Source organism: Anarhichas minor, unplaced genomic scaffold (assembly GCF_050575085.1).
Source record: "Anarhichas minor isolate MPS153535 unplaced genomic scaffold, ASM5057508v1 ptg000026l, whole genome shotgun sequence".
Classification (NCBI taxonomy): Eukaryota; Metazoa; Chordata; class Actinopteri; order Perciformes; family Anarhichadidae; genus Anarhichas; species Anarhichas minor.
The window spans coordinates 7,724,423-7,740,868 of record NW_027466472.1 but is presented as its reverse complement, the minus strand read 5'-3'; the positions used below and the strand labels follow the sequence as shown (position 1 = coordinate 7,740,868).

Below are 16,446 nucleotides of genomic sequence, written 5' to 3'. Positions count from 1 at the left end.
TTTTAGGGTTTTTCTTTTTCTCTGTCGCAACAAGCTCAAGTGTTGTACCTTTGTCACTGCGTCTGAACCTTTTGTATAAAAAGGCACACTTCACTGACAGGAGATGCAACATTGTGCCTATTTTTGAAGCTGCAGGGTGTCCCAGGGAGATTTTAGGGTGTCACTTTTGCCCTCCCTCTTTGCTGCTTGACTCTTGCCAGGGCAGATGCATGCATTACACTCTCGGAACGGGGGCTGCCGCCAGCTAGCCGGCGAGCGGCCCCTGTCCCCCTAGTGGTGGTGTGGTCAGACAGAGAGGGCTAACCTTGGAATCCCCTCCCCCGCTGCCACATTCTCCTTTGTCATACCACCACTTGTTTTTCAATTTGTCCAACAGGCCCTGCTCGTTGAGCTTTAGCACGGCCAGGTTGACCGCATTTCTTTAAGTAAAAAAGGAGGGACAGATAAGATAGTTTGGTCAGAGGTTGGAGGGACAGACAGACAAGATGGACGTGGATCACAGCCAGGAGGAAAAAAGGGAGGGAAAATAGAAGGAGAGGGAGCAGAGTGGGGTGGGGGGTGTGGGGGGGGGGGGGAATTAGAGGGGTTCAGGGGACAAAGGTGGGTTAGTGGGGAAGGATGCACCCCAGGCAACGTCTTTCTCTTTGACTCTGTCTAATTAAGATACTTCCTAAAACGGTTTTGTTTGAGCTTTCATGTCATTATTGGCTCTCTTGTACAGGATGCTGCACTAACACAGGATGTTCCGCAGTGACTGTGAGATTGTAATATTAAGTGCGTTAACCAGCTCTCTGCAGCCTGCTGATGGTGCTCTTGTCCCCTCCTGATGCTCTCCTGCCTTACTGCTACTCTCAATCTGTGGTTTTGTATGTTTGTGTGTGTGTGTGTGTGTGTGTGTGTGCGTGACTCCAGTTTCATACAGCACCCCTGAAGGGATTGACCTCCAAACAAAATCAGGGGACACAGAGATAAATATCCGGAATTTCATGCATTCCTGATATTGCATTTCATGCTTTTTCATGTGTGTGCACATGTATCCGTGTAAGCTCTTTATATTAATGCACCGCCTTTGATAAGACAGACAACCCAACAGCAGTCTTATGAGATATAAAGAACCAGAATGTTTAATTTGCTCCAACTCTTACCAATTCACTATTTCTGCAAATGTCTCTCCATTGCCTCAATACGTGCCTGCTCCCTTACTGCGATGTCCAGAAAAGTGTTTATAAAACATGGCTGCAGGGGCTGAATGATTTTGTCAGCTTATTCCCTGCATGCCCTTTGTAAATACATTTTGGCCCGTCTCTCCTGCTTCGCTACATCTTTGTTTTTAACAGCTACCCTTAAAATACTTTGTTCCTCTTGCTACCACCCTCTGTTGTCCACTCTTTTGTTTGTGCGATGCTGTAATCAGCCGTGAAAATCTATACAACAAAGGTCACTGCAGTCGCTGTCTGCTTGTTTGTTAGCCTGCCGCTTTGTCTGTACACGTCTATCTGGAAGTCCTATCTCATCACAGAGTGTGTTAGTAGACTGCAGGTAGGAGCTGGCTTGTGACTGAAAGGTTGTCAGCTCAGGACAAATTAGGAAAGTAAGAGTAAAACACCGGCCTTCTATGGGTTCAGCTCTCTTAGTAAAGATATTTAAGAGATTCAGAAAGAGAGAGTGTTCTCTGGGGCGATCTAATCTACAAACCATGACTGATCTCATTAACGTAAGAGGTATGGATGAAAACATTTCAAACATATCTTTTTTCAGTGACATAACAATCATATCAAAAGCAGCTATACTTCAGAAAAACATACAGTCCTAACATCCATTTCAATCATCAGAGTATTCAATCTCCTCATCAACATCATCAAGTCAAATTAACGCTGTGATTAGTGCACCGAGAGGAGAGGCAGGCTCACCTGACATGCACACTTTCCTGCCTCGTGTGCACCTGTTAGATCAGGTTTCCGCTGATTGAGAGAAGCCAGAGACAACCGTGGATAGTCCCAGAAATGTGTTCTGATGGGGGCTTAAAAAAAGGGACCTATCCACCCGCTGTCTGTCACTTTTCCCTCATAAACGGAAAAAACCTTTGTGTAAATAACAAGGAATAAACTACAGTGACTGGGGTTTAGTGGAACTTGTTTGCACCGCACACAGGGGAAAGTTACAGGACAGGATGTGAGGCTGATGTGCTGTTTGTGATTTGCCTTTCATAAGGCAAATCTGAAATGCTGACAGAGAGAGATGGAGGTAGAGAAGAGAGAGCAAGTGGTCCGGCTTTGTTGAATTTAGTCAATTATTTTCCCTGGGCAGTCACTTGTAACATCGTAAAGACAAAGTGTCACTATACTGCTGTCACAGTCACCTGAAAAATGAATTATTTGCACTGATAGAATACCTCAGTTAAACCTACTGGGACTGTTACTGTAGGCTCAAGTTAACAAGCCTGGATAAACAAGTGTCTGCTGAGGGAAAATCTAAACAAAAGGACCAACTTTAGAACTTAAACTCAGTCACTTTCTCATCATTTCCTCCAGCTTATGGTCTCTTTTTAAAAAATAAACTACTGATTACTTTCTGATCTGGGTTTATTTTGGTGTTGTCCAATTACCATTAATATGTTCTTTATTTAGTTTGTGTAAAATTGAAGAACTATTTTCTTTTCTCTCATTTGTGACTCAGTATTTTTGATGTGGGATCCTGTATTATGTTTAGTTTCTAGTCCCCCCATTGGCCAGGCCCCTCTACTTCCTGTTTTTCACTTTTTGTCTCCTGTTCTTCTATAAATTCCCCCTCAAGGCTTTGGATGTAGCGGCAGCAGTCTGAGGTTCTGCCCCTCCTTGCAGTCATTTTGAGTGAATAAATCTCTCCTATAATAATCATAATCATCATCACCATCATCATTATCATCACCATCATGACTACCATCACTGAGGATGAAAGGAACGAATGGATGAGACGGCAGACAAATGGACAAAGTTACCTGTAAGGTGGCCCTGTGGAGGAACAGAGTGGTTAAAACAGGAAAGAAAGATGGGATGTGACCATACAGGGATGGATGAATGACAGTGACAGAGGACACAGAAATGGAGCTAAAAGGCCCTAAATGAACAGAGAGGTAGCAGAAAAAAAGTGAGGACAAGCACGGACGAATGGAAAAAAAAATGTAAGAAGATGTCAAAAAATCAGGGAATTAAACAAACAGGAGAGGATGAAACACGTAATCTGCATATTTAACATACTTTATCATATTTATATCGCTGCTGCTGGGTGAGAATCTATAACTGCTTCTTTGCTTTTGGAGTTTATAATGATAAGGAATACATAAATCGGACTGGTGCCAAAATCGTTACAGGGAATTTAGTACTCGTGAGAAACAATCAATATCCAAATACTGGTCAACTGTAACTCAATTCTTCATTTGTTGAGGGCGATTTTCACCTGACAGCAGTGACAGGTTAATCTAGGTGAAGTGTAAAAGGCACAGCAGGGTAGGTGGAATATCGCAGCAATAGGACAGTATCAGCTTTGTTACTGTCTCCTATTGTTACACTATTCCACCCACCTTAACTGTGAGCCTTTCGGCGTAGCAATTCCATATCCTTTGGAGTCCAGGTTCCCCCCGACTTTCATGGTGTCACAAGGCTTGCGCTGCTCCGTGTACTCGTTCATGGTGGACTCCAAGAGGAAAGCGTATTTCCCCTTGGATTTGCGGACCCTCGCCACGCCCTCCATTGTGGTTTTGGTGAAGACGGTCGGTTCGGCAGACTTCATATACGACCACATCTTCTCGTATACGGCTATTTTGGATCTCTGTGGTGTGGAGGAGGGGGAAGAGGAGAGAGCAGATGTTAATTAGGAATGAGTGGGCATCTTTTCGCTAACATACGAGGCCAGATTGTCTCACAGATGATAGTTTTCATAGTCCAGTGAGGAGAAGACTGCCAAGGGAAGAGAGTCCATCTCGGCCATACCGCTCATGGCCATATGGTCCAGACCTTGGTAATAATTTCCTGAAAAACCCACTGTCTCTCTGTATCTGAATGATTTGACTTGAAACCGACTAAGAGACTAAATGCCCCTACTCTGCCTCTGATTGGCTCAGACCCTGATATTTTCAAACTAACCCAACCATCTCACTTCCCATGAATCTAACTCCAACTGTTGTCATTGACCAGACAGCCTATAAGTAAAAAGTTAAGTTAAAGTAAAGTTATTGCTAAGGTTGTGAACATGTGCCGTGTGAAGTGACTGCAGAAGGCAGTGCGCTCTATTCGCCTGACAGCATGTTGTGTTCACTGCAAGGATCGTACTTGATGATATATGCACAGTATTAGAAGATATCACCAAGACTCTGTCTTCAAGTGATCCTGTGTAACAGGATTCAGTTTGACAAAATGAGAACATCACTGAATGTTGAAGTAATCCTACAAACAGGTTTTGCCTGTGTAGCCAAGAAGCTTATATCTCCGTGCCATAGAGTTCAATTGTTGTCCAAAAACTAGAAAAACACATCAGTGTCAATGGGTGTCATGTTCCTTCATCACCATGAACACGGTAACTGTAGTTTATTTTGAGTCAATCTTATACACGGCGCTGTAGCTGTAAATACTCAATAGCCAAATGTGTATTAATCCACCACTGAAAATAGTCCCAGACAAATTAACAATTTACCTCTGATTAGTAACTGTTTGCTAAAAACTACAGTGCCCAGCAGTATGAGTAGATTATTTAGCCCTTTGATATGGCCTGTTTTAAAGGCTTTGTGTCTTCAACAGGGATGAATGGGCTTGGATTTGAGAGACACACAAACAGGGTAGGGAACATTTAAAAGTACTGAGAAACAAACTAACACCTTGTTGGCTTCTCAAAGGATTCGTGGTCCCTCAGAAAAATAGTGAACAACGTCAGCCTTACCATTTAAGAATGCCGTCTTATTGTTGACATGTCCGTGCTCTGTGTCCACCTATGGGTGTCCATTCACACCAAACTGATGCCCAAAGTGTCAGATGTTTCTCTCACATGCCATGCTTACTGAGACAAAAAGGATGAATCTGAGTAGTACTACAATGCTACTGAACACAATACCATTCAGTTGTGTTCATGTATTAGGGACAAGTGCTTTTTTATGCTTCGACAATCTAAACAGCATACTTCTGAGATTGAGCTCGTACAAAGTGTATTATTAGTCTATATGCTTTTACTGCATTTAATTTATTGCTCCAGTGTCTTATGATGTGGAGCAAACAGCTGAGGCTGATTTTCCCTCTTACAGTTCTTGAATACAATTACACTTCTGATGGAGGGCTCTGTCTTCCATCTTCCATTTTGATCCTCTGGCACATAATGACATTTAGAACCACATTTGAAATGTAACACTGCATCTCCATTGGCAAGTCAAGCATCAGTCTTACTTTAAATGAGTTTATGACTGGATTAGTGGCATACTGATCTGGTTGTGCCGTTATGAATTCAGAGGACTACTGTCAGAGGACATTGGTCCGGTATGATGCAATAGATTGTATTGTGTGCATACCATATATATATGTGTGTGTGTGTACGTGTGAGTGTGCAGTTCTGTGCACCAGTCTATATGTGTACGTGGGAATTTATGTGTTCACATGTTCACTCAAGAGGGAAAATAACAAGCCGAGGAGTCAAACTGTCATCCTCCACAAGCATCCTGCTTCTTTCTTCTCTTTCTCTCCTGGTGATTAAGCGTTATTCTGTCGCTCTGCAAGCGACAAGCCACGGACTCAGCCATGGAAACCAGAGCCCGGGGGATGGTGTGTACGCCTGTGTAAGTGTGTTACAAGTGCGTGACGGACAACTATTCCATTATAATGTCACTCATATCTATGAGGACCAGCAGGTCCCTCTTCTCTCCATTCTAACTTTTCTCTCTTTCTCTCTCTATTCTTTCTCTTATCATTTCTCACTCTGTTTACCATCATCGATTAAAAAAACCTTCTCAGCATCCCCTTATTTTTACACCTCCAGCCCTTTCTATCTTCCTTATTCCTCAAGTTTGATCCGTCCATCCGTCTGTCTCTTATTTTTCTATCCCCCGTTTTCTCTGTCTGGCCACAGCAAAATGTGTATGCACTAATGTGTGTTGTGCACTGTGTGTATTTGTATCTGACTGTGTGTGTGTGTGTGTGTGTGTGTGTGTGTGTGTGTGTGTGTGTGTGTGTGTGTGTGTGTGTGAGTCAGAGAGAGTGAGAATGAGTGAGGGAGAGACATTGATGATGATGATGACTGTGCACATATAAAGCAGCGCCTGGCCTTGGAGGGATGGATGTGTGACAATGCGGCGGTGTGACTCTTTCCAGATTCTTTAACAATGAGCGAGGGCGAAGGAGGAAATGGATGCTGCAAGTCACCTTCAGGCATCCACACCATGGCGAACACTTTTAAATATACATTTAGCACACACAAGTCTGCTCTGTGGGAGAAGTGACGCACACACTCACCTGCACATATACACGCATACATACTATGTGGCCGAATATGCATATAGGCATGCGTACGTACACACACAAATATACTCACGCACACACAGACACAGATAATTAATGGTGGTGGCGAATCCCCCTCAGCTGTGGGAGAGTAAATTGCTTTTTCACCCTCCACAGATTTCAGCCCGCTCGTTATGTTGATGATGCCAGAGCCGCTCACAGAAGCACAAACTGTCTGCTAAACCTCCCCCTCCTCCCCACACTCAAATACACACACTAGTGCACACATATCTGCAAAGCATAACTGTAAATTGGTATATATACTCGTACACAATGCATGAGCACACAAACAATTCTCAACAGAGCATGACTTCGCAGATTCGTATTTGTACACATGTGGTGACGATTGTGTCTTTGCCCATGTCTGCGGAAAAAACATATTTGTCTTCATCAGCATTGTGCTGTGTGTTTTTATGTGTATGAGTACTTATGTAATTGCAATCCACATGGGTGAATAGGTTAATGGGTGAAGCCACTACAGGTCTCCTCTGGGCCACTTCACTCCACTCTGCTATAATTTCCTGCTCCCTTTAGTCTATTCTGTTCCAGCTCTGTCCACCTCTTTTGTCCATCTCTACTTCACTTATAATTGCTAGTAAGATCATTGCTTTATTTGACAGAGTTGGGAAGTGACTCAAAGCAACAGGGGTGTGATAAACAAACATTGTTCTATTTCAATGACGTTTGAATTTTAATCAAAAGGAATAAGATCCCACGCTGGTCCTTTTTCTTCGAGCACTCCCCCAAAACCTTGGTGTGAACTTGGATAAAGCCATCAAGTCAACCATTTCAGCTTAGCGTCACTCCCAAAATGTAAGGCTCTTAATTCAAGATCAGGAAAAAGTCATCCATTCATTACATTCCACCCACCTGGACTTTTGTAAATTGGTTTAAACTGTCATTCGTCACTTGTCCTCGTCCCACCTACAGTCAGAGCTGATTTCTGCTGCTTGGCTTTTGTCTGGCTTCAATAAATGAAACACCTCCCTCACATTTGCTTCCTCTTACTGACTGCCATTGTATTTCAGGAGAACTTTAAGATTGTGTTGTTTGTTTGTACATGATCCAACCTTCTCGACTGACACTGGACTTTTCCCCTTCCACCTTGTTTACTCCCCTTTTCTTATGCTGTACAATAAGTGAACAATAATGCAATATGGATTGAATGGAGGTGATGAATGCTGCAAAGCATAAGTAGAATGGCATTTTTCCACCTCCGAGGGACATATTGTGCTCCATCACATTTACACAACGGCCGTTTAGAACGAAATAAAGACCACAAGCAATATGTAAGAACATTGACATCTATTTCTTAAAAGGGCCCAGAGGAGATTTCTTACAAACACACAACGTTATGTTTACAATCAATGTTTCACACCAAAACACATTGTGTGTATCTATGAGAGCTAACAGACAAGTTGCATACTTTTCATTCTTCAAAAACATTTGCAAAAAATATATATTTTCAAAATATTATGGAACCTGCATTGTTGACATGTTTGCTAGCTTATCTTCTTCTTCTCTACGTAAGTTTTTTTAAACTGTTTCTGGCGAAGAATCTGGAACTTAAAATTTTGACTAGAATTTCAAATAGAGTTCTGTATGTTTAAAAGCAGCTGTGCAGTACTGGTTGGGATTGATAGCAGTATCAGCATTGAGACCTTTTGGCTTTTGGCTATTCAGCTCAGTAGCAAATTAACTTGACCTAACTTAGTTAAACGTAAAAGACGGTGTCAAATTCCTTGCGTATACATACATGACCAACACAAGTCTGAAGGATTCAATCAAATGAGCAGAGCGTGTGGAGTCCTTACCTTGAAGAACTCCTTAGTAGAGCCTGAGTCCAGTGTCCCGTAGGCTATCTCCGTCTGTTTGGCCAAGTCCTCTGCGCTCTCTATGGGTGAGACCATCCTCTCCACAGTGAGGAAAGCAGCCAGGTTGGCTGTGTAGGAGGAGATGATGATAAGGGTGAAGAACCACCACACACCTCCAACAATTCGTCCAGACAAAGACCTGGGTGGAAAACAGACGTTGGAGAGGTCCGGAGAAAGCAAGGAAGAGGGAAAGAGGGACAAAAAGATGCAAAAGGTTAAGAATGAGGAAGGAACGAAAAGGATTTGGAGATGAGAAATGAACAGGACGAGTAGAGGATGATGAAGGACAAGAGAAAGGTGAAGGATAAAGGGATGAAGTGAACAGAAAGAGGAAGGAAACATAATCAAGGTTAGTTCCTGAGTCAGAGATATGCCACACAACATGCCATAAGTATTACAAAGCATTTTCGGCACCACTGTATGCATAACTGTAAAAATGACAGTTGCGCCAAAGTAGTTGTCTTTCAGGCCTCGAACCAATTCAGCACTAACAATAACAAAGGCTACATGAAACAGATTGTAATCTGGAGACTCCGACATCTCTCTCAACCTCATTCTCTTTTCTCTTTCTCCATGTTTACTCTCTTTATCTACCAATTGTGAGCTGAAGCATCAAAGTAAGTGGCAATTCATTTTGTTTGTACAAACTAGTTTTTTACTGAGTAAAATGGAAGAGAGCAGGCAAGAGTGAGCATATTAGAGAAAAGGAGAGAGCGAGAGAGAGAGAGATGGGAGATGGTATGTTTTCTTTTAAGCGCTGTAGTCAACAAAAGACCTTGAAGTTCTAATGGGTACACGCAGCGACATAAAATATCCGCCCTTTAGAAAGAGTCAGCAAGAAAAAGGAGACGGTACTGGCGAAATACATTTTTTTACAGTTTCCTCAGTTTTGCTTCAGTATGAAATGTTGGAGAGCCATCACACTCACAGAGCTAAATGTTTTGTACCATTTCCCTTTCAAGTCTGTGTGTAGCTCAAGAAAACATTCAGAGTGAATATGAATACATTGATGTTATTTGCACTCCTCAGTAAATCAGTGATTTGAAAATATGTCTCTTTGAATCACCTAACTTCCACTCTTATAAAAGTTTATGTTTTTATATTCAGATGACAGATATTTAAAATGTCAAGTTAAATTGACTGATGTATTTCATTTACTTTAATTCATTTTTTAATTCAGAGCTGAGGTAAATAGCAGATATGAGTGCTAATTATCTGCTGGTGCCTCTCCACGAGTGACCCCTTTCACGCACATAATCATTTGAGCCATTGTTAATATAAAAAAATATTGATTATAGCGACTTTAACTAAATTTGGGTGACATTCATAGCTCCTTTTACACGCAGTCAGAAAATAAGGCCAGACATTTCTCAGACAGGTAATACCACCCTGATGTGAAAGCCGTGATATAGAAGATAGTTTTAGGGTTGGGTTGTAAAGAGAACAGAGGAGTGAGAGAGCTGAGAGGTGCATTGATGACTGACTCAGCATAAGATGTCACCTTTTGGAGCAACTCGACATTCTGCTGCTTTTCGGAAGCCAGCACACCTCTTAATCCTCATACACACACACACACACACACACACGTGCAAATATAGATTGATAGCATGTGTCCTTGAGGCATTGATCTGTTTACCTGAATTAATGAACCTGGCATACACGGTATGGATTCTCCTCAGAAAGAGCTGTTTAATTTTATACGTATTAGATGACAGCGGGAACATTAATAAGACTTCATGATGGAAAGACAGCGATAGTTTTGCACTGAAAATGAGACTCAGGCAATGGACGATGCCCAACATGAGCGTGTGATTTGATTGGTTAGCTAGTAAACGGGCTGTGACAGCATTTTTAATCTGACCTGATGATCACTGTGTGATTTAAGTGGACATTCAAAGGGAAGGGTGGAGGATAAAAGCAGGCCACAGTGAAGGAAGGAATAGGAAGACAGAGATAAAGAGATGGAGAGAAGGTTCAAGGGCAGTGCACTTCTCCGCTCTGCATCATTGTGAGCACCAAAATGTGGTGAATCATAGTGCTTTTATCTCACGAACCTGTCGAGTTCAAGAACAGGAACATTAATTGATTTATTTTGTACATTAGATGTTGGTAGTGTCACTTTAACTGACTATAAAATGCAAGGAATCCATTTAAAGTCCAACTGAAATGCCATTTCATTCCTTTTTGTAGTTTTCTAGTATTAAAAAGCTAACTAGCCTGCAAACTGCAAAACCTTAGTAGCACACTTTTTCCTTTGTCTGGTCACTTGTTCAACACGCTAAGGAGCAGAACATGATGTGGTTCATGTTTGGAGAACACAGGACAAGTGATTTACAGGGCAGATATGCTGTAGCAATAAAAAAAGAAGCTATTTCAATTCAGTTGGGCTTTAAGTTATTAATCACTTGAGCAGAATTTATCCTATGTGTTTGACCCATTAAGAAAAACTACGGGAGCATTGGGCAATAGGGGTCGACTGTTATGTTTTTTTCTGGGCCAATATTGTAACCGATTATTAGCAATCAAGGAGACTGATTACCAATATTTGAAAGGGATATACTGGCATAAAAATGAAAATCCTTGTGGCAAAAAGTTAGAATAACACAAAACTGCTGAAATGCATTTAAGCATGTACGTTTAATTCAATTCTGGAAAAGAGAACTTTTCAAGATTATCCCAGGCGGACACATTCTTTGCATGTATTGCAGACTGCCTTCCCTGGTGGTGGTTGAGGGTACTGCACTCTTAGACATTTTCTTTAGAGCATCTATCCAGTAATTGCTTTTCTTCTTTTTTTTATTTTGCTGTGAAGGCCATGGCCGGACAACTGGGTATTTGTGCAACTTCAGCATAGATGACTGTGATATTTTTTTGCAACTTCAGCAATATCTGTTGCCTCACATTTGACAGAGAGCTGTGCTCGTCCACCGGAGCAGCTCTAATCTGCGAATGCGCAAGTTGACTTTTCCCGTCAGAGGCACACTATCCTTCAGTGTTGATAGGCTATTACTCGTAACACGTAACCAGTCAGTGCAGTGGGCGGGACATTGAGCGACACCAGAGAGCGGTGACTTCAAACGGAGAGGCGAGGTGCCTCAGAGCGTACTTTTAAATCTACTTGTTTTATAAAAATATACGATTCCGTTAATCGTAAAGTGATGAATATTGCAGCCGATAATCGTTCGATACCTATTGGGTAATGAGTGGAGTGTTTAGGGACCATCTTTTCAATTTCTTTGGCCGGTGCTTTAAATAAAAAGAGTATTCTGGTAACCCAAACCACGTTATGCAGACATGTTAAACAAATCAGACTTCAGCTGAAACCTGGGAATAAGTGCATGTCAACGCTGTTGTTCATCGGCTGATTGGGGTACTCCTTTCTTACATTAGCGTTGTCATCCCAAATTGAACACCAAACTGCTTATCTTACTGTACAGTACGTAGCTATTTGCTTGACATATTGATTTCTCAGGGTCCACAAATTACCCTGAATGCATACAGTGCATCTTTGAATCTAATTTATTTAGGGTAGCGACAAGATAACATTCAACTACAGTGAACAGAAATGAATCACCCTCGATTTGACACCCTATTTCTATCTTGACTACTCAAGTTCAGTAAGGTTTCTGATGCTGATCAAATAAATTGTACTGTTGAGTTGCCACATCAAATCATTAGGGTAAGGCCATTTTGTGTGTGGCTATGAGTTTGTAATATAAGACAGAACATCTGAAATGGTTCTTTATCCACGTGGGAATGAAAGACAACCATCCTACGGAGAAGAGAAAAATAAATTGGTCGAGGACAAAATGATTGACAGCATGTTTCTTTCTAAATGTGTTGTACTTGATTTATTTGTGTGTGTGAATGCAAAAAGAGTGAAGGAGGTATTCACCAGTGTTTGGCCTTGGAGCGAAGTTTACCTTCTGGAGGCTGGAATTAAATGAGACTGGATAGAGTGCGCATGCATGCAGGCGTGTGTTCGTATGAGCACATCATGTTTCCTTCCTGTTAAAAGTATATTTTAGTGTACGTGGATGAGTTTTGGGAGTGATGTCCTTGATTCTTTATGTGACATGTCAGTGTGTTTGTGGCAGTGTGAATGTCTGTGTTGCCTGTGTGTGTAGTTGTGTTGTGTATGTTGGTATGCAACAGGTGACTCATTCAATGGCGGGTAATGTATCATCTATGATAGCCAACAGATTGCCTTCCCAATCCTCTGTGTGAAAGATTAATGGCATGCTGTTCCCCTCTCTCTCGCTCTCTTTCTCTCTCAAACACACACACTTTGTCACACACACACACATAGTTCCGAGCTATACAGTTTCTTTTAATTTTCTCACCTAACATACGAGAGACTGCAGTTTGAGGCTGTGTGTGCATATGATCTTGCATGTGTGTTTTAGTTTCATTCTTATGAGAACTAATGGAAGACAGAGATGTTTTCCCCTAGTTTAATCATCAATTTACTGCCTCAGATTATGCTGTTTGGCTTCTTACTAGTATGACAGTTATCACAATCATCTTAGAAGAAAAACCTCTTAATGTAATTGCCACAACAAGAGCACACAAACATACTCAAACACACACAAACAAGTACTAAAGTAGATTGATGCTGACTCAACCAAACACGCAAATACAAGCAGACATGCTGACAAAAACAACAACATGAGCCAGCGCAGGATAGTTGTTGAAAAAACCGTAAACCGATCTACAAACATCTTATTTTTTATGACGTAATACCACATATTATATAGTAGTTTTACATATTGTGTAAAGTTTTACTAAACGGGCATTTTTTCTTCAACAAATGCTATTTTTTTGGGCTCCTGATCGAGGAAAAATTCTGAAATAAAATTTGCAAACTACTTTGGACACACCAGACATCACGAGTGACATAAGTTCCATTTGATTATGCAAATCGTGAGAATGTTATTGTGATTCTAATTTCCTTGTTCATTAAGACATGCAGACAGAGGAAATGAAACTGTTTTTGTTGTTATCTGATTGGGGTGCTTACAAAACATGTTTTCTAAAGTGATGGTGAAAGACATGTTAACCAATTTTTGGGTGTAGTGAAGCATGAATGCTTGATTAGTACATAATAAAGGACTGAAAGACCAATGCAGATAGAAATACAGACAAATATCCTTTCTTGTTCTTGTCTTTAAACTCTGTCTTGCATGGAATTCAGGTGTGAAATAAAGTGAATCGACTGACTGATTGAAACCGGCAGAAATACTATGCAGCAGAGGCAGAATGGAGGGCGCAAAGGCAAACAGACACACATGAAAGAAAATCTGATTGATAGATCAACGATTAGACGCAGCAGGCAGATAATGAAGGAATGATCAAATAAAATAATAACAGGGATCATATCAGTGAAGCAGAAAAGATACGATTCATAAAAGCTAGGGATGCAACGATTCCGTTGCTGATATCGGTCAGACACTGACTCAAATAGCTGGACCGGGTATCAGTGACCATGGGGCCGATCTATTCCATTCAATTCTACTTGTATACATAATAGACTGGAATTTCAATCCCTGGTAATTTTGAATATTTTTAACAAGTTGCTGGTGTCCAATTTATTATTCTAATAATAAATAATAATTCAGTACATTTATATCTATTTATTTATTTGTGACATGTTGTTTTACAAAGTTAGGCCTGATGTTCCCAGTCACTTCCACACAGGGAGGCATAGAGCTTATTATTAAACACTGGTATTGAATCGGTGTACGTGCTACCGGCCGATACCCGAAGCACAGGTAATGGTATTGGAACTGAAAAAGGCGGATCAGTGCATCCCTAATAAAAACTATTACTGGTGAAATTCATAAACACAGTTTGAGTCAGTGACCTTGAGATCATTAATCAGTAGGCTTTAGTGCTCCACTCTAGTTAGTTAGTCAAACCATTAACTGGATCTGTTGCTATCATTAAGTATTCAACATACCCAAGGCCATTAGCTCAATACTTACACATGACACTCACACACACACGCACACGCACACACTCACACACGCACACACACACACACGCACACACAGCCAGAAGTGCACAAGTGCTCTCACCTAGCAGCAGGCACACGTGCACATCCACACACAAGAGAGCTGTAATTTCAGATGGTTATTGACAGAGACAGATCCAATCCCTCTGAGATGTTCGCTGGTGATCAGTTTACCTCTCTCTCCCTCTCTCGCATTTACTCTCGGTCTTCCTTAATGTACAACATGTCACTTTTTCTTATGCCATTTATAGATTTCCACTTTTTTTCCTGTCCCATCACCTCACTGTCCACCACTTTGTCGCCACCATTTGGGCGAGGTGACCGGGCCAATCGCCGCCATTACAAACCCAGAAGCCTGGGCTGAAAGATGACTGGTGTGTGTGGTGCAAATGCCATCTCAAGGTCACTCTGAAGATGTGTGTGAGCGTGTGCGTTCATGTCTGCTTCCAGCCATTAGCTTTTGCTTGATCGGGAAGGTGAAGGAAACAGAAGTCGGTGTTTGCAAAAGAGACAGCGTGTGTTTGTCTCATGAGCACGCAGACATTGGCAGCACACTCATGCTGTCATTTCTAGCTATGGAAATGTCAATTAACTAAGGTGGAGATTAGACAACTTAGCAGCAGGGACAGGCATTTAGTGAGAGAGCAAAAAAAAGGCTGTGAGAAAGAAAAGAAAAAATGATAGATGGAGAAAGAAAGAGGAGAGAAAGTGGGTGAGTTGAATAGTTATACTGTGTCTCCCAGACTGCAGAGATGACTGCAGCAGGGAGAGAGGGACCTACACTGAATACCAATGGACCTATATGGCAGCCTAATACACAATACACAACCCACACAGTATTCACGCACAGACACGCTCAGTATATAAAGTCAAACAACCCGTGTGTAAGAGGACATATAATACAAGACAGAAGAGATGTTACTTTAGAAAGAAAAACACAAATACACTGTTAATAGCCAACCAGAGAGACTGCACACACTCTCAAAAAATCTCTACCTGTGCATCCTTCCCTTTATTCCCAGCTCCACAGTAAATGTCAACCTCAATACTCTGATCCCTGCTGACTAGCCAGAGACGATACAAGTGTCAGGATGGATGAGATGGATAACAGCAGAGCATGAAAGAGCATCCCACGGTCGGGTCAAACGTATGGAAGATGGAAAAAGTAACAGATAATGTGAAGGATAATATAGTGGGGCAAAGAAGGTAGTCGGTAGGCATTATGAAATGTGCACGGTATGTAGAGTCTTCTTCCTACACATAGCAAGTCACCAGTCTCTCATAGGACTAATGTAAAATAACAACCAAATAAAAAAAGTTAACATTGCATTCAGACTCATATAGTATCAATGTAGTAGTTTATTTTGTGTCACGACAGCCCAAGAAACTGACTTACTTTTAACAGTGTTTAATTATTGCACCATTTCCACCTTGTGTAGTGCCTTTAAAGAATTTACTGTGTCATTGATGCACACAGACACTAAAGCTCCACTGGCCCAGATTCCTTTGTAAAGTTGCATTTGCCTTCCTGGACTAAATCAACACACCACGCAGAAGAGTGCTACTGTAGTCTCTGTAATTGAGACCCTGCGGATTTGAAACTCTGGCAGAGTATAGAGAAACTAGCAAGACATCATCCCATTCTTTTATGTATTCTCCTTTATGAGTGATTGACTGACAGAGTGAACGTGTCTTGCAATATCCTTAATGTAGTAATGAAAGTAAATGTCAAATATTTGATATTTCTGTACAAAGGAAAGTTGCATGCAGGAATACTCTGAGTGATATGGTAATACCTGTATATCTGAAGCACATTTCTGCTGACTGAAGTTAACATTATGACTTTGTCTGCCTGCAAAGGTGAACAAGACAAAGTCGCTGCAGAGAACGGTGTCATAGTGAAGGCTCATCCATCACTTGTTTTATGGCAGAAAGCCTGGTCTGCGGGGTTATATCATTTCTTCATCAACGGATCTAATGAACAAGTTAATTTCACTCTTTTACCATTATGTCTTTAGTTCTTTCCTCATTTTCTTGCAGAATCAGA

General features: G+C 41.3%; 1 protein-coding gene across 1 annotated transcript in view; it reads right to left on the bottom strand.

Moving 5' to 3' along the window:
* The window catches only part of gria4a (glutamate receptor, ionotropic, AMPA 4a), a gene marked incomplete at its 5' end in the record, with an annotated part of 105,760 nt that overhangs the window by 11,825 nt on the left and 77,489 nt on the right, over positions 1-16,446 (bottom strand). The window contains 3 exons of the mRNA XM_076100563.1: positions 305-419; positions 3,560-3,807; positions 8,327-8,525. Coding sequence (XP_075956678.1) covers positions 305-419; positions 3,560-3,807; positions 8,327-8,525 — 562 coding nt within the window. The remainder of the gene's footprint in view (positions 1-304; positions 420-3,559; positions 3,808-8,326; positions 8,526-16,446) is intronic.